The 22933-nt window shown below is 42.1% G+C and overlaps 1 protein-coding gene across 1 annotated transcript in view; it reads left to right on the forward strand.

Annotated features, from left to right (window-relative positions):
• The window catches only part of cachd1 (cache domain containing 1), an 81286-nt gene that overhangs the window by 53156 nt on the left and 5197 nt on the right, over positions 1–22933 (forward strand). The window contains exons 7-24 of the mRNA XM_062998034.1: positions 209–425; positions 503–652; positions 4256–4489; positions 4722–4871; positions 6459–6582; positions 6667–6784; positions 6932–7100; positions 7189–7331; positions 8957–9138; positions 10130–10240; positions 10373–10495; positions 12672–12771; positions 14218–14334; positions 16044–16204; positions 16288–16374; positions 18438–18554; positions 19582–19733; positions 22342–22503. Coding sequence (XP_062854104.1) covers positions 209–425; positions 503–652; positions 4256–4489; positions 4722–4871; positions 6459–6582; positions 6667–6784; positions 6932–7100; positions 7189–7331; positions 8957–9138; positions 10130–10240; positions 10373–10495; positions 12672–12771; positions 14218–14334; positions 16044–16204; positions 16288–16374; positions 18438–18554; positions 19582–19733; positions 22342–22503 — 2617 coding nt within the window. The remainder of the gene's footprint in view (positions 1–208; positions 426–502; positions 653–4255; positions 4490–4721; positions 4872–6458; positions 6583–6666; positions 6785–6931; positions 7101–7188; positions 7332–8956; positions 9139–10129; positions 10241–10372; positions 10496–12671; positions 12772–14217; positions 14335–16043; positions 16205–16287; positions 16375–18437; positions 18555–19581; positions 19734–22341; positions 22504–22933) is intronic.

Raw genomic sequence — 22933 nt, forward strand, 5'->3', positions numbered from 1 at the left:
GAAAAGATATAATGAAATATTTGCAGAAATGTGAGGGGTGTACTCACTTTTGTGATACACTGTATATATATAATTATTACACGTAACTAATGTTAACATATGCTGCTGACTCTATAGACTATATAGAATACATATAAAATGTACATTATCTATAATGGACTCTGAACGTGCCTCGTACCCGACCTGACGGTTTGCGTTCTCCTCTCAGATCTCGGTGCTGACGGTGGCGGACGCGGTCCGGTCCTGCTCGCTGGATCAGTGCTACAAGAGCTTCCTGTCTCCCGCCACCGGCGAGACCAAGAGGAAGATGAGCACCTTCGTCAGCGCCGTTAAATCCTCCGACGGTCCTACCCAGCATGCCCTGGGCTTCCAGAAAGCCTTCCAGCTCCTGAGGAACACCAGCAGCGTCGGTCGACACCACAGCTGTAAGGAATCTGTGGAGTTATTGTGTCCGAGGGTTCGGATACGCCGGGCTTTACTGATGTCTCCGTTTATCCTCCAGACACAGACATGGTGATAATCTACCTGTCGGCAGGAATCACCTCCCGAGACGCGTCCGAGCACGAGAAGAGAGCCACGCTGAACGTGATCCGAGAGGAGAATCGCCATCTCAACAACTCCGTCATGATCCTCACCTACGCTCTCATCAACGGTAACTAGAAAAGATGGTTCGCTGGTTCAAGCCCCACTACTGCCAGGTTGCCACTGATGGGCCCTTAAGCAAGGCCCTTAAACCTCAATTACTTAGACTGTATACTCATATAGACATAAAAAGCGTCTACTAAATGTAAACGAGTGTCCTTATACTATAGGGCAGCTGCAGCCTATTGGTTGAGGTACTGGACTAGTAAGCAGAAGGTCGCTGGTTCAAACCCTACCACTGTTGGGCCCTTGAGCAAGGCCCTTAACCCTCGCTTAGACTGTAATGTAATGTAAATGTGAGGCAGTTGTAGCCTAGTGGTTAAGGTACTGGGTTAATAATCAAAAGGTCGCTGGTTCAAGCCCCACTACTGCCAGGTTGCCACTGTTGGGCCCTTAAGCAAGCCACTTAAGCAAGGCCCTTAAACCTTGTTTGCTTAGACTGAAGGTCGCTGGTTCAAACCCCACCACTGTCACTGTGGGGCCCTTGAGCAAGGCCCTTAACCCTAAGACTGTAAGTCACTTTGGATAAAAGCGTCTTCTAAATGCCGAAAATTTAAATGTGAGGCAGTTGTAGCCTAGGGGTTAAGGTACTGGGTTAGTAATCAAAAGGTCGCTGGTTCAAGCCCCACCACTGCCAGGTTGCTGCTGTTGGGCCCTTGAGCAAGGCCCTTAACCCTCAATTGGATAAACGCGTCTTCTAAATGTCGAAAATGTAAATGTGAGCGAGAAGGTCCTGGGTTTGATTTCCAGATGGAGCTGGCTGGGTCCTTTCTGTGTGGAGTTTGCATGTTCTCCCTGTGTCTCCCCATCAAAGACGTGCAGGTGAGGTGAACTGGAGATACAAAATCGGATGTGACGCTGTTTGAAAATCGGATGTGGAAAACGTGACCTTAAAATCCTAATAAGGGGCGCACAGGTGGCGCAGCGGGATATTCCGCTAGCACACCAGCGCCGAGATTCTGAACTCCTCGGTTCGAAACTCGGAGTCGCCACCGGTCGGCTGGGCGCCATCTAGCGGTCATAATTGGCAGTGCCTGCAGCAGACACTAATTGGCCACTGTGTCTGATAGGGGGGCCAGATGACCGGACTATGTGGGTGGGGTCTTCAAACGCTGTGTAAGGACCCTGATCAGCAGATAGAGAGGCGCCCGTGCAGAATGCACTGGTGGAAAAGGGTTTCGGAGGAGGCGTGAGCAGCAATACACCCTCCTCGAATTCAATCGGGGATCCCCCAGCAGCGGAAGACAAACTGACTACGATAAATTGGGGGGAAAATGGGAAAAAATGCATAAATAATTTTAAAAAACTATCCTAATAAATAAATAAACAAACCCTGACCAGGATAAAGCGGTTAATAAAAGATAGATAAAATTAGCCATTTAAAAAGAGCACTTGTCGCATTTTGCATCCCTGTGTTGCTGCATTTGTGTTCCAGACAGAACACTGCATCGTAAGAACGTCTATTGTCCGGTTCCTCGTCCGGTTCCTCGTCCGGTTCTCCCTGCACATGCATTAGCCTGTTATTAACATGCATAAGGAAGAAAGACGAGCGGCGGGACACATCAAAGGCGCTCGGTGCTGGAAGACACGCCGGCTTTTTGTTATCTTGCAGATGATAGAAATATAAGACGTGAATTGTGAAATATTGGAGGATTGGGTTTGAATTGTGGAGCAGAAGAGCTAATGTACGGTGCAGATATTAAGGCGAACGTTAAAAATGTGTAAATATTAAATGGGTTCTTCATTCGACAGCGTTAATTAAGAACCGATCGCTCAAACTCGTCCACGTTAATCTGTACACGCTTTTATAATCCACTTCTCTGTTTTTCAGTTTTCCTGATGTGTGCAGATGTGGGTGATATTAGCCAAGTTTTCCTCAGAGGGGTTTTATTTTATGTGGAAAAAGTTTAAGCGCTTTGAAACGTGCGCCAGCGTCGGCGATGGAAATGCCAGCTCTCTGTAATGTGTTACGAATGTCTAAACGTTTTTGGGTTTTTTTTGCTGGACTTTGGGAGATAAATTGTCGGTCGGCTTTTGAGATGTTCACACACACACACACAGGAGCGGATCGCTGGTGTTTGTTTAATGTTAAACCAAAATTAATATGTATATATATATATACAGCAGTACCTTGTAACTTGACGTTTCCTTAACTCAAAATGTTTGAAACTCGACGCCCTTCATGGAGAAATTTGTTCCCCTAAACTCAGCATTAGTGTGGAATAAGCGTCAGATCCAGTGTTACAGCTCCACATCTGGATTTTCCTCCCTGTTTCACTTTTAAACTTGTGTTACAGCTCCAGCTTCTGAGAAATGGTGAGAATCAGAATCAGCTTCTCCCAGAGTCTAAAACGCTTCTGGTTGAGAATAAAGATTAATGTGGTTTAATGTAGTAAAAGAAGGAGACAGGAGCACTAAACTCCTCTTCATTATTACTGCTCATAAGTTCCTCCACTAATCACATTCCTCACTCGCTGTTTTACTACAATAAGTCACGCTAAGCTTTGTGCACCGCCGTCACACTTCAAAAGCGGTTTTGTCTCTTTTCATGTGAATGCGCCGGTGCTGAAGGGAATACGCTATTCCAAGATCGAGCATCTCCATCATTAAGAAGCGTCAGGAAACAATAAAGAAGTAAAACTAAAGTGCAGCTTTTATTGTATTTTTATTGATGTGTAACTGTTAGTAATTGTATTTCAGTGTGTTTATATTATATTTGTGTTATTTTCAGTGTTTAAGTGTCAAAAACAACCTCATTATTTTACATGAGACTAAAATATCTGCAGCTCCACGGGACCATGGACGCATTAACAGGTTTCACAAACATCCTTATGGGGAAAAAATACCTCGAAACTCAACATCTTTAAAACTCGACGCCACTCCCAGAACCGACTGTATGAAGCCGATTCCAGGCCAAATGTTTTGCTATTTAATTAAAAAAGAAAAGAAGAGTTTTGGACGTCGGTAATGATGCAGATTTGCTGATATTATAGATGTCATGACCTGTAAATGAATAAGCAGCAGTACTGAGTAAACGTTAGTGATGATTTATTGAATGAAACTGTATAAAACATGAACATTAATAATATTCAGAGCGAGTTTTACATGTTCGCCATTTGCTTTTTTGCAGACTGGGCAAAGCGTTTGAGCAATATAGGGTTAAGGGCCTTGCTTAAGGGCCCAACAGTGGAAACCTAGCAGTGGTGGGGCTTGAACCAGCAACCTTTCGATTACTAGTCCAGTACCTTAATCTCTAGGATACAACTTTTACAAGATAAAAGTTGGCACGGTGGCTCGTTGGGTAGCACTGTCGCCTCACAGCAAGAAGGTCCTGGGTTCTAGTCCCAGATGGGTCCTTTCTGTGTGGAGTTTGCATGTTCTCCCCGTGTCTGTGTGGGTTTCTTCCCACAGTACAAAGACATGCAGTCAGTTTAATTGGAAATACTTAATCTACCCTCAGTATGGCGACCTGTCTGGGTGTTTTCTGCCTTTCGCCCTGTGAACCGGACCCACTGTGACCCTGACCAGAATTAATCAGTGGTCAGACAGACAGTGAATAGAAGCTATAGATTGTAGAACAGATGTAAATGAGTAAACCCTCTCTTCTTTACAGAGGGCGTGACGGGGCTGAAGGAGCTGGCGTTCATGCGAGACCTGGCGGAGCAGAACTCGGCCAAGTACAGCGTCCCGGACCGCGGAGCCCTGCCCGTGGTGAAGGGCAGCATGATGGTTTTGAACCAGCTCAGTAACCTGGAGACCAGCGTGGGTCGCTTCTACATCAACCTACCTAACCGCATGATCGACATGGCCACCTTCAGCCTGCCCTACGCCGACCAGATGGGCGACGGTGAGTTCGGGCGTCGAACAGCGCAGCAGCCTGTTGGTCTAAACCTTTTATTTATTCATTTATTGCTATATTAATAAATTAAGATTATTAATATATGTTCTGGAAGTTCTGCATGTATTGTTATTATGTTTATAAAGCAAGTGCACGAGGCGGGTACATTTAGAGATCCGTATCGCGCACGGAGAGGCGGTGCTCATCAGAACGTTTTTTACTTGTTTCCTGTTCGCTCAAGGCTTCATAATGACCGTCAGTCGGCCGTGCTACTTCGGGAACCTGCTGCTGGGGGTGGTGGGCGTGGACGTGAACCTGGCGTATATTCTGGAGGATGTGACCTACTACCAGGACTCGCTGGCGTCCTACACCTTCCTCATCGATAACAAAGGTACCCTGACGGACTGCTGCGGTGTCGCGTGGCACCACATTATTATTGTTACCTATAAATGATCTATTGTTTGTAGGGAATTTAAGTACCTAGACTGTTAAGGCATCACATATTCGGATCATTCCGCATCTGCACATGCTTAAAACGAGGCTGTAGCCATAAATTGAACACCAGGAGACCAAATCTATCCAGGGTGGGTGCGGGAATTGGGAATTGGGATTTTCTGCCATTCTACAACATTCTGAGACATTTCTGGCACTATTTAAGCATATAGTGATCCATTACTCGGCTCGTGTAAATAAAACTGGGTTGCCACTGACAGGTGGGTAGAAGTGATGCTTCGCTAGCGTTCCATCTCATTATAATCTCCACCAAACACGTCCTGACATCAACTCCCATCCAAAAACACAATTCAGACACACCCTCTTAGTGCATTCACACTTGATAAGGAGAGAAGAACCCCAAAAACTAACTGGAACCAAAACAATAAAAGTATAATATAAAATAAAGATCTAAAGACCAGCATAACCGATTGGTGAAATTGGTGAAAACTGAAATTATTTAATTGTTTGATTATTTTATTGATTCCCAAAGTGAAATTGCAGCGTTACAGCATCACACCAAAACACGTCAACGTAAAGCAATTATAATTATGTTTACTTGTCCCTGTATTACCATTCGTACTCTGTAAGTCTCTTTTATATGTTGTCACTGTGACTTGTATTATTGTTTTCCTGTTTGTTGTTGTTTATTTGTTCCTTGTATTACTAATTGTCTTTTGTAAGCGTCTTTGGGTTGTTGAAAAGCGATATATATGTATGTGATTTATTATTATAAGACATAAAACCATGGGACAGCATGGAAAATGCAAATAATAAAAAAACGAAAAGTGCATCAACGACGACCCCCCGTACTGCTGCACATCTTAAGACGTGTTTGCAGGAAGAACGAGACAAAATAAAAGCTGAAACACTAAATCACTTGGTCTCCTCGGTGCCAAAACATCTTTTAAGCGTGGTGAAAAGGAACGGCGACATTACAAAGTAGTAAACGCTTTACCGCCCCAACTTTTTTTGGAATGTCGTGCAGGCCTGAAATGCAGGAATGGATGTTTAATAATAAATGAAATGAAGTTGAGCAGATAAAAGATGAAATATCTCAGATTAATCCTGTCTGACATCAAATAAAAGTAAATGTAAGAAACTCTGTGTTTTTACGGTATTATTATTTGCATTTTCCATGCTGTCCCAACTTTTTCTGATTTGGGGTGTTATATAAATATATAAAAATATAAAGAAGATAAAGAACAAAAAACCTGTAACTACCCGTCCTGTCATGAACCAGAAGTGGAAAACAACACCTATAAAACTTAATAAATCAAAAATCTATAGGGTACTGTGCAGTGAGAAAAGGGTTTAATATGTTTACTTGGACATGACTAAATAAAAAATGGGGCATTAGCAAAAGCTAACGTGTGCTTTTAAATAGAGTCAAATAATTTCTACATTTATTGTAAGTAAATGATCATTTTTATATGTATTTATATGTAATTCTGCTACTAATAATAATTGGATTGGATTTTGTCAGGTTTCACCCTCATGCACCCGTCTCTGACGCGCCCGTACCTGATGACTGAAGCCCCGCTGCACACGGACATCATCCACTACGAGAACATCCCGGGGTTCCCCGCTGTTCGCCAGAACATCCTCAGGTGAGCCTCGGCTAACAGTTCCTGCAGTTACGGTTGTTCGATCTTTCGCTATTGTCGTAACACTTTATTATCGTCTTCTACCAGTTTGCCTCTGGGGAGTCAGGTCATCTCCGTACCCATGAACTCATCCCTGTCCTGGCACATGAACCGCCTGCGGGACTCCAGACGAGACGCCTACAACGTCAGCTACGCCTGGAAGCTGGTAAGCAATAATAAACGTTGAAATGCAGCCGGATGCCCTATCCTGACGCGCCACTCCTATTTCTATTCCTGTCTGGGCTTGGGACCGGCACTGAGGGCGCACTGACAAGTTTTTATTTACATTTTTCCCCCGTTTGATGGCGTGCAGGTACAGGACACGTCGTTCATCCTGTGTATAGTTTACGTTCAGCCCGAGATCCCCGTCAAGCAGCTGAAAAACCTGAACACGGCGCCCAGCAGCAAACTCCTGTACCACCGCCTGGACCTGCTGGGTCAGCCGGGGTCGTGTCTGCACTTCAAACAACTCGCCACCGTGGGTAAGAAACAAACAAACAAACACACGCAATACACAGACGAGGGGATGATGGGAAATGTGTTTATAAAGCTGTTTGTCATTAATAACAGAGAGCCCCACAGTGATGTTATCAGCCGGGAGTTTCTCCTCTCCGTATGAGCACCTGAGTCAGCCAGAGACCAAACGCATGGTGGAGCATTACACCGCCTACCTGAGTGATAACACCCGCCTGATCGCCAACCCGGGCCTCAAGGTACACACACACACACACACACACACACTGAAGCTCTTATCTGTGAAATATGATGGTGGACGACTTTAGGATAATGCTTAGTACATTCAGTGCACATTTATTAAGAAGAATTGGGGCTTTTACGTGACGCACTCGTCCTACTGTGGACACTGTCGGCGCCTCCTGCTGTCTGATTCAGGTGTAAGTACCTGAACTTTTAATAAATACAAGAACTGGAGAAAACACCACAAAGGTCACGTGTTAAATACAACAAGTGATTAATAATTAAACGTTTACACATTTCAGGCTGTGGTATGATATCGTTTATGGTTTTACCTTCATCAGAATCTCCATTAATTTGTTTAAAGTTGTTGATGAGATTTGCCAGACTTGGAGGAGTGCACACAACTGTGGTCATCATAAGAACACCAGGAAAAAAAACCTAGAAACATGTTTACAAAAAAAAAAAAACGCTTGACAAAAATTGTAAATTGAAAAAACTTGGAGAAAAGCTACTTAAAATAAAATTGGGGGGATGGGGGGGGGGGGGGGGGGGGGTAATAAAATACTTTAGAAAATACCTTTTCAAAAACCTTTAAAAAATCATGAAAAAAATTTAAAACTTAAAAAACAAAAAAAAAATTAATTACAATAAAAAAAACTTACAAATAAAATAAAAAAGCAACTTAAAAATACAATTGAGGAAGGAAGAACAAAAAGCCTTGAAAAATCTACTTAAATAAAACTTAAGATGAAAAACGAAAATTGGAAAAAAACCTTGAGAAAACAATAGAAAATTGTTTAAAAAATAAAAAAAATAATCAAAAACCTTTAAAATGACTTAAAAAACTTAAAAATAACTATGAAAATAAAACTTTTGAAAAAACAACTTAAATTAAACTTTAAAAACTTGAAAGTAAAAACAACTTTAAAATAAATAAATAAACAACTACAAAATAAAACTTGAAATGGAAAAAACAACTTTAAAAAACATAAAAATTCTGAAATAGTCCTAAAGTACCTAAATTATATAAAACTGAACACATATATAATGCAAAACAAATAAAACTAGCATGAAACACCGATTCCTGCCACGAATTGTCATAGATATGACAACATGGCATTACAAAAACAAACAAACAAATTAAAAAAATAAAATAAAATTTTAAATAAAAGAATGGAAAAAACAACTAAAAAATAAAACTTGAAATGGACAAAAACAACTTAAAAAATTAAACACCTTTTAAAAACTTTAAAAAAAGCATAAAAAACCTCCTAAAACACGTAACCATTCTGGGCTTCTGTACTCTACGGAGAATGTGTTCCGTTTTTGTTCAGGCCAATTCTCATTTTAACGTTACAATAAAAAAAATTTAAAGAACAACTACCGTGTCCTTTCTGAGCTTCTGTACTGAGCTGTGGAGAAATAAATATTGATTTATGAGACTTTATATTTAAACCAGGTTCAGGTAAGGATCTTAAAATGATCAGACTCCTGTACTTAGATCTCCTTTACCCCCTTCACTCCCCTCACTCCCCCCTTTGTTCCCCTATTTATTTCGGTGAGAAAATGTAAACTCTGAGTTATTAAGCAGATTTGGTGGGACCCCGGGCGGCTCTAACCCCCTCGTGTCTTTCTTCTCCAGTCGTCTGTCCGGAACGACGTGATGGCCACCAGTCACGTGACGGACGAATGGCTGAGCCTGATGGAGCTGAGCAGCCAGAACTGCTACATCGTCCGCCGTTACATAGCAACGCCCAACGGGGTGCTGCGGATTTACCCCGGCTCGCTGATGGACAAAGCCTTCGACCCCACCAGGAGACAATGGTGAGATTAGAACCCGGGGCCGCGGGTCTCCACGCTCTAACATGAGCCTCAAATCCACCCAGCTCCCCCCAGAGGGACTGAGGAACAGGACTGTGGGGATTTAGAGTTTTAATTTTACCTGTCATGCAGATACAGAAAAGTTTTAGCATTAAAATGTTATTATTATATTTAATGCAGGTGAATTAAAATTATATTGTTTAATTATAGTTACTTTACAGTGTTTTTTATTATTTATTTATTTTTACTTTATATTTATTTACATTTAACAGACGCTTTTATCCAAAGCAACTTACTATTGCGACCGAATACAATGCAAGCAACAGAGGGCCTTGCTCAAGGGCCCAACAGTGGCAACTTGGCAGTGGTGGGTCTTGAACTGGTTGTTTGCAACTAGTCGTTTGCAGGTCTTGATGAGATTTGCTAAACATTTGTTTACAAAATTAAAACTAAAAGAAAAAAACTCCTTAAAAAACTTGAAAAGTATCTTTTAAAAACTAAATTTTAAAATTTTGAAAAAAAACAATTAAAAAAAAACTTAAACCTTAAAAAACTTGAAAAACAATTTAAAACTTTGAAAAACTATAAAAACAGCTTTAAAAAAAACATTTGAACAAAAGAAGAAAAACATTGAATATAAAACAACTTTAAAAAACAAAAAAAACTAAAAAAAAAACTATAAAACCTTGGAAATAAAACAACTTAAAAACCTTAAAAAAATAAAAAGCTTTAAAAAAAATTAAAATAAAACATTTTGGGTCGGGATCTTTGTAAAGACACCTTTTGGACATATTTTCTTGTTAAATACTTAAACTCTAAAACCTTGGAAAAACAACTTAAAACGTGAACAAAACTTTAAAAACCTTAAAAAGAATTAAAAAAAAACTTGGGAAACTTTGGAAAAACAACTTTTAAAAAAACTTGTGAAATTGCTGTGAACCTGAATTAAAATAAAATGTCTTTGATGTAAACATGCTAACGCTTGCCGCTGTAGGTACCTGCATGCTATGGCGAATCCGGGCCTGATCACCTTCACCGGTCCGTACCTGGATGTGGGCGGAGCCGGCTACGTGGTGACCATCAGCCACACCATCCACGCCCCCAGGTCAGAAGTCATGTGATCTACAGATCTACAAAGTTATAGAAATATTTACTCACTTCATTAGTACAGAAACTGCAGATGTGTGATGATTTTTAACGTCCTCTCGTCTTTTCCTGCGTGTTGGATCTCCTCCAGCTCTCGGACGGCGCCAGGATACGCGGTGGCGGTGATGGGCATCGACTTCACGCTGCGCTACTTCTACAAAGTCCTGCTGGATCTGCTGCCCGTCTGCAACCAGGACAAGGGCAATAAGATTCGGTAAGCTCGCCCCACCCTGCTTCTTCCAGGGACTTCCTTTGTTCCCCTCCTAAAACTCAACTTTTAGCTCTTTCACGGAGGTTTTTTTTTTGGTGTTTTATGCTGTGATTTGAACCCGGATTATTATTATTATTATTATTGTTGTTGTTGGTGCTTCTCCAGAACCTTCTGTTTTCTATTTGGGTCTTCAGGCTTCTTAATGGATCGTCCGATGTTCCTCTAAATGTATCCATCTATATTTTTGTTGGCCGTCCTCGTCCTCTTTTACCTTCCACTCATATTTTCAAAAGAACTTCTCCTAATTGGTTCTGTCTGTAAACCCAGCGCTCTCTCGACACGGGCGCATTTTACGTCATCCTACACCCCCGAGAAGAGGGCGTGTCTAAATTCTTAGATCCCTTAAAATGCTCCTACTGAGGCGCCTTAATTCTGAGTGATGATCTGACTGAATAACGAGGGAGCGTCCGACGCCTCCTCAGCGCTGAAGGCAATCCCAGCATTCAGTGCGGCACGACTCACAAAAAACAAACGTGGAGAATGACGAATGTGAAGCAACCAACAGAGTTCTTTTCTAATGTAAATAAATTCTCGTTGATGTTTAATTAAACCTTAAAAACTTACAAAAAATTTAAAAACCATAAAAACTTGTAAAAACATTTTTTTTAACTTAAAAAAGACCTTTGAAAAAGTCTTGAAATTGAAGAAAAAAAAAAAACTTAAACCTTAAAAAACTATTTTTTTTTATTTAAACTATAAAAGCGTGTATACACATTAAACAATTAAAAAACTTTAAAGGAAAAATATCCCTTTAAACTCAAATCCCTAAAAAACAACATAAACTTTAAAAAACAAACTTGAAAAGAAAAAAAAATTAAAAATTATAACATTATTAAAACTATACAACCTTGAAAAAACAACTTAAAAATTAAAAAACACTTTTTAAAAACACTTAAAATTGAAGAAAAAAAAACAACTTTAAAATTTTAAAAATACTTAAACCCTAAAAACTTTTACAAAAATTTAAGACTCTGAAACAACTTGGAAAAACAACTTAAAACAAAACTTTGAAATAAAGTTAAAGACTTAAAAAAAAGTTTTTGTTTTTTTAAACCTTGAAGAAAAACATACTTTTTTTGTTCCCTTCAGATTTTGGACCAGGATTTTCACAAAGATGCTTTTTGACGTGTTTTTGTGTGAAATTGAAGAAAAAAAGCTTTAAAAAAAACTTAAACCTTAAAAACCTTGGAAAAACAACTTAAGCTCAAGTTTAAGCGTTTTCGGTACACGGAGGGAGACGTTAGCCAGCGTGCCAGCAGGTTATGCCACCTGAGGCTAACCGTGTTAGCTTAGTAAGCTAAAACTGCAGTGATGTAAACTAGAGCGTCTAAATAATCTGCCCCATGAGCTCCACGTGTTATTAGAATCCTCTGTACTGAGGAGCAGCTCAGGAGCTTTTGTAACTGAGGGGGGGCTGGAGGATCGCCCGGGTCTCTCTGAGGCTCTTTTATAGGAACGTAATCAGATTTGGGGTTTCGGAACACAACAGCGCGTCTCTTATAGGTTTCGGAGGGGGGGCGAGAGAACCGAAGCCTGAAGCTGATGAGTTTTGGAGAACGTCCGTGATCTAACGACGTTTTTTTGGGAAGGCCTGCACAGCACGGCGGGATGAAGATAAGCTGATTGTGAGCGCATTCCAGACGCATCCTGTTATGCTAGGTGCCGGTGCTATCGTCTCGTCCCGTCCCCTCCGCCTCTCTCTCGGCTCTTTTATTACTTTTCTACCTCATTCCTAAGCGTTTCGGCGCCCCCCTCCCCCGTTTTCAACCCCTCTTTCATGCTTCAGAAGGGGTCAGGCTCAGTGCTCTTGGTATTCGGAGTATCAGGCCCATTAAACAGGATTAGCCGGGTGGAATGGTCGTACACAATAGCCTGGACTATTCCGCGCCGCCCGGCCGATCCGAGCCTCTCCGCGCGCCCCTCCTTCACCCGCCCCTTCAGATCCGCGCATTCCTTTCCTTCGGTCTGTCCGTGAGCTCGATGTTTTCACAATACGCCCCGTTATTCAAAGTGGAACACTTGAAGCCCCGGAACCTGATACACACCGACGTCCTGGGGATCGACCCCCTGCAGATCCGGCGTCTGAGAGACCTCACGTCGCTCTCCTCTCTCTCTCCAGGTGTTTCATCATGGAGGACAGGGGCTACCTGGTCGCCCATCCCACCCTGATCGACCCCAAAGGCCACGCCCCTGCGGAACAGCAGCACATCACGCACAAGGTACGACACCCACCTGTCCTGTACTGGTCTGAAAGAAGCAGTTTAGTCCATATTTACTCGAGAAGACTGGCTTGGATTGGTTTCGGCTTATGTAACACCAGTTAAAAATGAGGAGAACCTCGTAAAAGTGCGACTGAACATCTGTAACATCTGGAACACAGCAACGTGGAGTGTTTGCAGTAATCGCTTTCAGATTTGATTGCATGTACGGTCCCTGATTTGCATCAATAAATCAAATAAATAACAAATTTGTACTTATTAATACATTTATATTTAGGTATTTTTATCCAAAGCGACTTACAGTACTGTGAGAGTATACAGTCTAATCAAAAAAGGGTTAAGGGCCTTGCTTAAGGGCCCAACACCAGCAACCTGGTAGTAGTGGGGCTTGAACCAGCGACCTTTTGTTTACTAGTCCAGTACTTTAACCACTAGACTACAAACTGCCCCCTACATTACGGTATGAAGTCTAAGCAATTAAGGGTTAAGGGCCTTGCTTAAGGGCCCAGCAATGACAATCTGGCAGTGGTGGGGCATGAACCAGCCACCTTTTGATTACTAGTCCAGTACCTTAACCACTAGACTACAACTGCCCCCTACATTACAGTATAAAGTCTAAACAATTCAGGGTTAAGGGTTTTGCTTAAGGGCCCAACACCAGCAGCCTGGCAGTGGTGGGGCATGAACCAGCCTCCTTTTGATTACTAGTCCAGTACTTAAACCGCTAGACTAAAGCTGCCCCCTTCATTACAGTTACAGTACACAGTCTTCATAATTGAGGGTTAAGGGCCTTGCTCAGGGGCCCAGCAGTGCCAACCTGGCAATGGTGGGGCATGAACTAGTCCAGTGCATAATCAGCAGTGCCTTGCAGCACACACGGTCCTGCTAGGGCGGTATGACCGGACTATGTGGGCGGGGTCTTCAAACGCTGTGTCAGGACCCTGATTAGCAGATAGAGAGGCAACTGTGCAGAGTGCACGGGGCGTGGCGTGCGTGAGCAGCAATGTACCCACCTCCACTGCAATCAGGGATCTACGGCAGCGGAAGACAGATCGAGGACGATAAATCGGGAGAAAATGCATCAATAAAATAGAAAATAATAATAATAATAATTGGTCACATATAAAATATAAGAACGCATATAAAACAGCAAACTAAAACGTTTGACTACCCCTCCTGCCGTGAATATAACATTGTGTAAACACGGCGTAAAACATTTAAATAATTACATAAACTTTCTTACTTCACCTCAGAACTACGTCGACGCTTGGAAAATATAATTGGAACATGGAACGCTGCGGCGAGCGGTAAAAACCGACCGTCAAAGCACCGAATCTTCATGCGACACTTATTGATGCAGCGGTTTCGCTGCGTATCGAACCAACACAGCTTTACTGTTTAGTTTACAGTCTTACTGTGGTGTAATTTTCCATTCTGATTTCGTAGGAACCCCTGGTGGCGAACGATATTCTGAACCACCCAAACTTCGTCAAGAAGAAGCTCTGCAACAGTTTTAGCGATCGCACGGTGCAACGCTACTACAAGTTCAACACCAGCATTGTGGTAGGTGCAGATATTTCTGTGTGGGCTTTATTTTATTTGTGTATTTATTATTTTAAATGGTTGTTTGTTACTGATCTGGCAACCTGGACTTGGCTGCTAGAGCCAATTCAGCATGCTGCACAAGTTCAAAGTGAACAGTATATACATATATAAATATAAATACATATATACACGGAAGGAAAAAATATAAATACTTCTATATAGTCTGCCAGTCGACGTTTTTGAAGTTGAATCAAATTATTTATTATTATTTATTTAAATTTTTCAATTCAATTTACCTGAACCGTGTGTGAGCTCGGAGCATTATTAACTCCTACATTTTAATCATTTGTATTTTTATTTATTTATTTATTTTTGGCAGAGAATTCTCTCATCACAACAGTAATAATTTGCCTTCTAGAAGTAAATATATGTATATATTTTTAAATTATTTTTACCTTGTTATATTGCTGTTCCTCCCTCATTTGGGTGGTTTTGCGAAAGTGGGGGACGTCCAAGAAGCTCACGGTCAGATATTTACATAATTTAGGCAGTATGATGAACACAAGGCTGATTTGCCTGGTCCTGCTGCAGAATTTGACTCCTTGACTGAGGGTCTGGTCGCACCCATGTTCCAGCACCTTCCCATTCATGGCAGACCTTTAGAAATCAGCCTGTTAAAACGTTTTGGGTTCTCCGATCTGATGTTCTTTTCAATTCAGGCTCTCAGTTTAATCTGATTGATACAGAATAAAACTAATTTGAATTGATTTGCTGAGGAAAAATGAATAATTAAACAAAATAACATGACGTGTGCAGCAGGGTGACATTTTTTTAAAGCGTTGTTCTGCCGCCATCTAGCGGTAAACACTGAAAATGCAATAACTGTAAATCCGTTCCACATTTACATTTTATATTTTCGGCATTTAGCAGTACTGAGACAGTATAATGTCTAAGCAATTGAGAGTTAAGGGCCTTCCTCAAGGGTCCAACAGTGGCAGCCTGGCAGTGGTGGGGCTTGAACGAGAGACCGTTCAATTACTGGTTCAGCACCTTAACCACTAGGCTACAACTGCCCTACATTACATTACATATTATATTTTGGGCATTTAGCAGATGCTTTTATTCAAACTACTGTGCCAGTATATTATCTAAGCAATTGAGGGTTAAGGCCCCTGCTCAAGGGCCCAACTGTAGCAACCTGGCAGTGGTGGGGCATGAACCAGCGACCTTTTGATTACTAGTCCAGTATCTTAACCACTAGGCTGCAACTCGCCCTCTTTATTCTGTCTACCTTTAATTGTTAGGGGTCTTTATTTTAAGAATTTGGACAAAAAGGAAACAATTTATGGTGGATTTAGAAAGTGTTCTGGTTCCTTGTTATGTTGGGGATTTGATTTTAAATGGGAGTAATTACTTGTACCCTTCAGTCTAGACGTTATCACTGTAGATGATGATGTGAAAGCATGTTTTAGAGGGCTCGTATTCACTATTCAATATTTTTTAAAGGCCCTTTGATTTAGGGTCTGGATTTGGGCAGTTTATCCCGTTCTTCATAGCATGTCAGATTGAAGTCTCGGCTTAGACGTTCAATAGGGTCAGGTCTGCCCCTCTAGGACGTTCAAAAGAGGATGTTCTTGTATTTGCCTGCATTCACCCGCCCCTCATCCCTCCCATCCTCATAGATCGACTTTGTTTGACTGTTTTTAATATCGTCGTGTCACGTACAGGGTGATCTGACGAACCTGGTTCACGGGAGTCACTGCTCCAAGTACAGACTGACCCGCATCCCAGGAACCAACGCGTTCGCGGGTATAGTGAACGAGACGTGCGATTCGCTGGCCTTCTGTGCGTGCAGCACCGTCGACCGCCTCTGCTTAAACTGCCACAGGTCCGTGTCTCACCGTCGATAAACTCTGTTAGTTATATTATTAAAAGCTTAAGAATATTAATATAGGTCTGTTTTCTGTACAGAATGGAGCAGAATGAATGCGAGTGTCCGTGTGAGTGCCCCCTGGAGGTGAACGAGTGTACTGGCAACCTCACTTACGCAGAAAACAGGTAAAACCCTACGCTTAATCACGTGTCTTCGATCAGATTTTAGTGATCAAGGTTTTAAATGCTGCCCTTAAGATGAGAAATGTTTTTCTTTTATTCTATTTGTGCATTTCTCCCAATCTAGTCGTATCTAATTACCCTGTTTTATCTCTTCTACTGTTACCGAGTTGCAATTGCAGCAGCAATAATGAGGAATCCCGTTTGGCCTTCCCACCCACAGACACGGCCAACGAAGAACATTTTTGAGCACAAATTCCTCTACAACACAGATTAATCTCTGGGCCGGGTTCCAAACGAGTCTCAAAACCTAGTGAGCTGCCTTGCTGACCACTGCCTTCCTGAGCAGCTCCTTAAGTAGACAGGATTCGAACTGACCGAACAGTAGCAGGCAGGTTATTGAGACGCTCTACTTAGACAACCCGCCCACCAGCGCAGTTTTAGCTTATTAAGTCCTTATTAAAGGACGTAAATAAAGTTGAATCCATTTATCTAAAGTGTTTGCTTTCTGTTGATCCTTCAGTGCTGAGTGTGTGAGAAAAGGCATTTCTGGATATTGAAAAGCTTTTTAGGTGTAGTCACAACAACCCAGTACTAGAGATGGGACGATCGATCGGCTACGAATCGGTATCGTCCGATTTTTAATCAAAATATGCTATCGGCGATCGGCCGATATTTCCTAAAATCGATCGTGTGATATATAACGATCACGTTAAGTTAACAGCTCAGTGGATCGATCCAGACTTTGAGCTACGAAGCACCAACCATCACATCACCATTCATCAACCATCGTACAGAAACCATCGTGAAAGCTCTTCATGACCTAAAATAACATCATTAACGTTGTGCATCGTACATACGATGTAATTTTGCTGATTGTAATATTTACTTTAAAAAGATAATTCAACCCGGTCACATCGGAGTCGATTCTATCAGCACGTTATATAAACTCCTGGTTCACTTTGGTAAATCGTGAGCGGTTCTTACTTGTGATGTAGATGAGAACAGAAAACGTTACAGAGCCAATCAGAGGCAAAAGTTTATTCATTACCAAATTCGTTAGTTCAGGATCATCTGCTGAACTTTTAGCTCCTTAGACGGAACGAGTCTGACTCGGTTACAGATCTGTGGTAATAACAGTGTAATGAAGCTTTTTAATGTAAGAGAGTCACACAGAATGTTCTGTAGTAGCTGGTGTTTATTTAAAACCACGACATTTAATTAATAACAGTAAACACGGAGAGATAACTGAGAACAGAAACTTACGCTTCGCGAAAAATGAATCGACTCGTGAATCACTTTAAGCGATACAGTGAACAGATCATTTCTCTTAAAGGCACAAACACACACACACACACACACACACACACACACACACACACACACTGCTCCGGTTTATCTTCACTGTGAGGCTCTTTTTAAGGTTTTTTCAGACTGAACTGGATAACATTAAACCTGCGTGTGTGTGTGTGGTCAGTTAGACTAATGAAATATGTCTCCTGTGGGTAAAAAAAGAATTGTTTGATGTACTTTATTTACTGTTAAATCCCCCCCACCCCCCGATCGGAATCGGCTATCGGCCGATATCCCTGAAAGGAGATCGGAGATCGGAATCGGTGCCAAAAACCCCGATCGGTACATCTCTACCCAGTATCATCCTACCCCTTATCTTACGTACGCTGTGCTTCTTATTCAGGTTTAATAATGACCTTGCTGCATTGTAGCTCTCACTGAGAAGTCTGTGTTAAAATGCCATGACAAAATTTCGTTGGTATATGAAGAAATAAGGACGTTGAATTTGTATGTGCACCCAATTCGATGCATGGCATTTTTACCGCGGCCCAGGCAACACAAACAAAACACAAAAAGAAATATGCTTGATTAATAAACATGATGAAGATCTGGTCCCACTGTGGTTTACAAGATGTTATGTAAAGCCTTCACAAGGGGGCGTTCATGTACAAGTTCTTTTTCTGTTTATGTGCCTGACCCACCCAAGGAAAAACCCTGTGATAGACTACTGTAATAATTGTGTGTGTGTGTGTGTTTATTTATTTCTTTTGGTTCAGGAACCCGAGTTGTGAAGTGCACCAGGAGCCGCTGTCCATGACGGTGATCGATTCCAGTCTGCAGGACACGTTACCTCAGTGCATCAACACACGCTGCAGCCAGCGCTTCAGCAGCAGGTCCGTCTTCTCATCCACCATCTAAAGCTTTAATTCCACATGTGGTTAGATTAGTTTAATACCGGTTCCAGATCACATGATCATGCTGCTTTAGTTTATATCTTATTTTTGCATTCGATTACTGTTTAATTCAATGTTAATTCATGCTGTTCTTCAATGGTCAGGACCCCCACAGGACCACCACAGAGCAGGTATTATTTAGGTGGTGGATGATTCTCAGCACTGCAGTGACACTGACATGGTGGTGGTGTGTTAGTGTGTGTTGTGCTGGAATGAGTGGATCAGACACAGCCTCGCTGCTGGAGTTTTTAAATACCGTGTTTTTAAATACTTTACCTTGTAGATGTAAAGTCAGAGACGATCGCTCATCTATCGCTGCTGTTTGAGTCGCTCATCTTCTAGACCTTCATCAGTGGTCACAGGACGCTGCCCACGGGGCGCTGTTGGCTGGATGTTTTTGGTCGGTGGACGATTCTCAGTCCAGCAGGGACAGTGAGGTGTTTAAACACTCCACTCATACCAGCACAACACACACTAACACACCAGCACCATGTCAGTGTCACTTCAGTGCTGAGAATCATCCACCACCTAAATAATACCTGCTCTGTGGTGGTCGTGTGGGGGTCCTGACCATTGAAGAACAGCGTGAAAGGGGGTAACAAAGCATGCAGAGAAACAGATGGACTACAGTCAGTAATTGTAGAACTACAAAGTGCTTCTATATGGTAAGTTGAGCTGATAAAATGGACAGTGAGTGTAGAAACAAGGAGGTGGTTTTATTGTTATGGCTGATCAGTGTAAATGTTGTGGAGAACACTGGAAGACCCCCGACCATTGCAAGGCTCCGGCTAAACCCCACTCCCCCTTCTTTCCCTCAGACACAGCCAATAATGTATCACACATATCTAATCTGTGTAGAGACCCAGTCGGCTGATAGCACCACTGAGGTTTGAACCTGGATCTCAGCACCTGTGCAGTAGACCATCTTAGCCTTAGAATAATTGTGTGTGTGTGTGTGTGTTTGCAGCGACTGTTTCGGCGTGCTGGACTGTGAATGGTGTGTGATGGACAGCGATGGAAAGACCCAGCTGGACAAACCCTACTGCGCCCTGCAGAAGGAGTGTTTCGGGGGTATAGTCGGCGCCAAAAGTCCGTACTTCGACGGCATGGGTCCGTTAGGTGAGCTCGCACCGTATAGAGAGTCTGTAAATCGGTCAAGGAATTACTTTTCCTGCACCTTTGTGTTTTACTTTTACACCATAACGTCTAGGTTAGCATGAATGTATAGACATAAGTAAGTAAAATGTATTTATATAGCACTTTTCACAGATAAGAATCACAAAGTGCTTTACAAAAACATTGCAATACAAATATATACACTCATCTACATAAAATAAAATAAATAAATAAATAAAAAATAAAAATAAAATAAATAATTCATTCAGCATTATACAAATGCCTGCTTAAAAAGATAAGTCTTTTTTTGTTTTTTAAAAGAATCTACTAGGCATGTAACGATACACTCTACCCACGATACGATACGATTCACGATACTGTGTTCACGATACGATTTTTTCCGATTTTTTTAAACAAAATTAAAGTTATGACAAAGTTTCCTTTTATTATTTCTATTTAAAATAAAATACTGCATTTGTGCTTATATTTAATTTATCTACATAATGATGTCATTTTATTTCCGAGGTAGGTACAGTACAAACTATGCATAGTAATGCTGCACATTTCCCTTTTTGTGTAAAAAAATATATAGCGCCGGCGCCCTCTGCTGTTTAAAGTGAATATCGATTCATCTTAAACGAATAACCGATTCAAATCGTGGCACACGCGCACCGATTTTTACCTGTCTTCCGGTGCATCGTTACATCCCTAGAATCTGCAGATCTTAAAAAGTTGGGTAGTGCATTCCATAATTCTGGAGCGTTGACCTCAAATGCGCGATCCCCACGAGCCTTTAAGCGGGGAGCGTGGGACAGACAGCAAGTTCAGCCCGCTAGACCTAAGAGAGCGCCCCGATACATATGGGTGGAGTAGCTCCGATATATATACTGTACATCGGCTCAGCCTGCTCATGCAATGCTCTATAGGTAAAAGTCAAACATTTAAACTGGATCCTATACTGCTCAGGAAGCCAGTGTAGAGATCTTAACAGTGGGGTTGTGTGACGGCGTCTATTTGAGCTCGTAAGTAATCTAGCAGCGGCGTTCTGTATTGTCTGCAACCGATCGCAAGCAGACATACTAAGAGCAGAAAACAGGGCATTGCGGTAGTCAATACGAGATGAAATAAAAGCAAGTATAATCATCTCTCTTAAAAGTAAGACCAGCCTTCTAATTACTGACAACAGATGTAATAAATAAGATAGATAAGATAAGATAAGACTTTATTGATCTGCTTAGGGAAATTAACTTGTTACAGCAGTATGAAGACAGGAAAAAACAGAAAGAAATACAACTAAGTGAAAAATATTGTTATTTACTCTAAAAAATATCTAAAAAATAATATATACATTCAGATATGCAAAATATATTAAGTATTGCACTTATTGTAAATAAGTTACATATTGCACCTCTTATTCCACCATGAACATGAACATGTACGAATAGGTTTGAGTGACATTATTACATATTATTACTGTTGTAAGCCCTGATGGCTTTTTTTATGCATTTTCTCCCGACTTTAGCGCGTCCAATTGTTCCTCTCCACTAATGCCGATCCCCGCTCTGATTGGGGGGGGGGGACGAAGCTAACCCACGCCCCCTCCGACACGTGCGCAGCAGCCGTACGCATCTCATCACCTACACTCGACGAGTGCATATGCAGATGAGCACTGTGTACGGAGAGACACACCCTGATCAGCGCACTCTTTTCTCATCTGTGATGCAACTGTGTCATGAGAGAGCCTCTATCCGGCTTATTATCCCACCCCTATATGACCAACAGGCCAATTGTTGTTCATGGGCCGGTTTTAGAGACTGGATGTATTCGAGATCACAGCCCTGGTGTTCTAGCGTGTGTTTTACCGCTGCGCCACCTGAGCAGCTGACTGAGGCTTTCTTGACCAGCATATTGCAAATTTGTAAGGCAAACCAAGATTAACCCTGCTTCGGTACCATGAAAAAAGTTACGTTGACCGTACCATGGGGTCAATTTGACTACTGTATTACCAATCAACAGAGGTGTATTTATTGGTCTTAGGATCGTTCAAATAGCCTAAATAGAAGCAGATACAGGGAAAGTATTACACAATCCAAATAATATTGCACAACACTTCATGTGAGTTACTGATTATTTTACGTTACTGTAGGCTGAACCTTTTACTGCTGGCATTGGTTGCACAACCATTTGCTGTGCTCTTTGCACACAAACTTATCGCACTCGTTACAGATTAATGTGGTTTTCCTCTGACGTCTGTTAGGTCACCTACAGACGCCGGAACGTCTTCGCGTGACAATTCCAGTCGTTTCGCCATTTCCAGTTACGCTACGCACGACACAGAACCTCAAAATCATCAAGAAAAATGTCTATATTACATGAAAGGTACCATGACCAATAAAAAATAACCAAAAAGACACTAAAACTAGCGAACGTGTCACATGAAGGGTGAGGTCCCTAATCTTGAGTATTGGGGTCACAGAGACCCCATGGTACCACATCAGGGTTAAAACGTAACAGTGGATTATTCTCTCAGTTTGTCTGGACCAAGTTCATGCTGCAATTTCAGACAAATATGTGCTAAAATCGGTTTCTCTTTCCTGTATGGTCTGTGCAGATGAAGAGGTGGCGTCTCTGAACATGGTCAAGAGTGCACCCGTGGGCCCGGTGGCAGGAGGCATTATGGGATGCATCATGGTGCTGGTGCTGGTCGTGTACGCCTACAGACACCAGATCCATCGGCGCAGCCATCAGCACATGTCGCCCCTGGCGGCGCAGGGTGAGGGAACAGTGTTCCACGTCAGTCTGCACACACCAGACCCGGAACAGGGGGTCAGGTCAACATGTTACAAAACTACGCTGGTCTGTGCTGGTCTGCGCTGGTCTGTGCTGATCTGTGCTGATCTGTGCTGATCTGTGCTGATCTGTGCTGGTCTGTGCTGGTCTGCGCTGATCTGTGCTGGTCTGTGCTGATCTGCGCTGGTCTGCGCTGATCTGTGCTGATCTGTGCTGGTCTGTGCTGATCTGTGCTGATCTGTGCTGATCTGTGCTGGTCTGCGCTGATCTGTGCTGGTCTGTGCTGATCTGTGCTGATCTGTCCTGGTCTGCGCTGATCTGTGCTGGTCTGTGCTGATCTGTGCTGATCTGTGCTGGTCTGTGCTGATCTGCGCTGATCTGCGCTGGTCTGTGCTGATCTGTGCTGGTCTGCG

The sequence above is a fragment of the Trichomycterus rosablanca genome, chromosome 6, assembly GCF_030014385.1.
Source record: "Trichomycterus rosablanca isolate fTriRos1 chromosome 6, fTriRos1.hap1, whole genome shotgun sequence".
Classification (NCBI taxonomy): domain Eukaryota; kingdom Metazoa; phylum Chordata; class Actinopteri; order Siluriformes; family Trichomycteridae; genus Trichomycterus; species Trichomycterus rosablanca.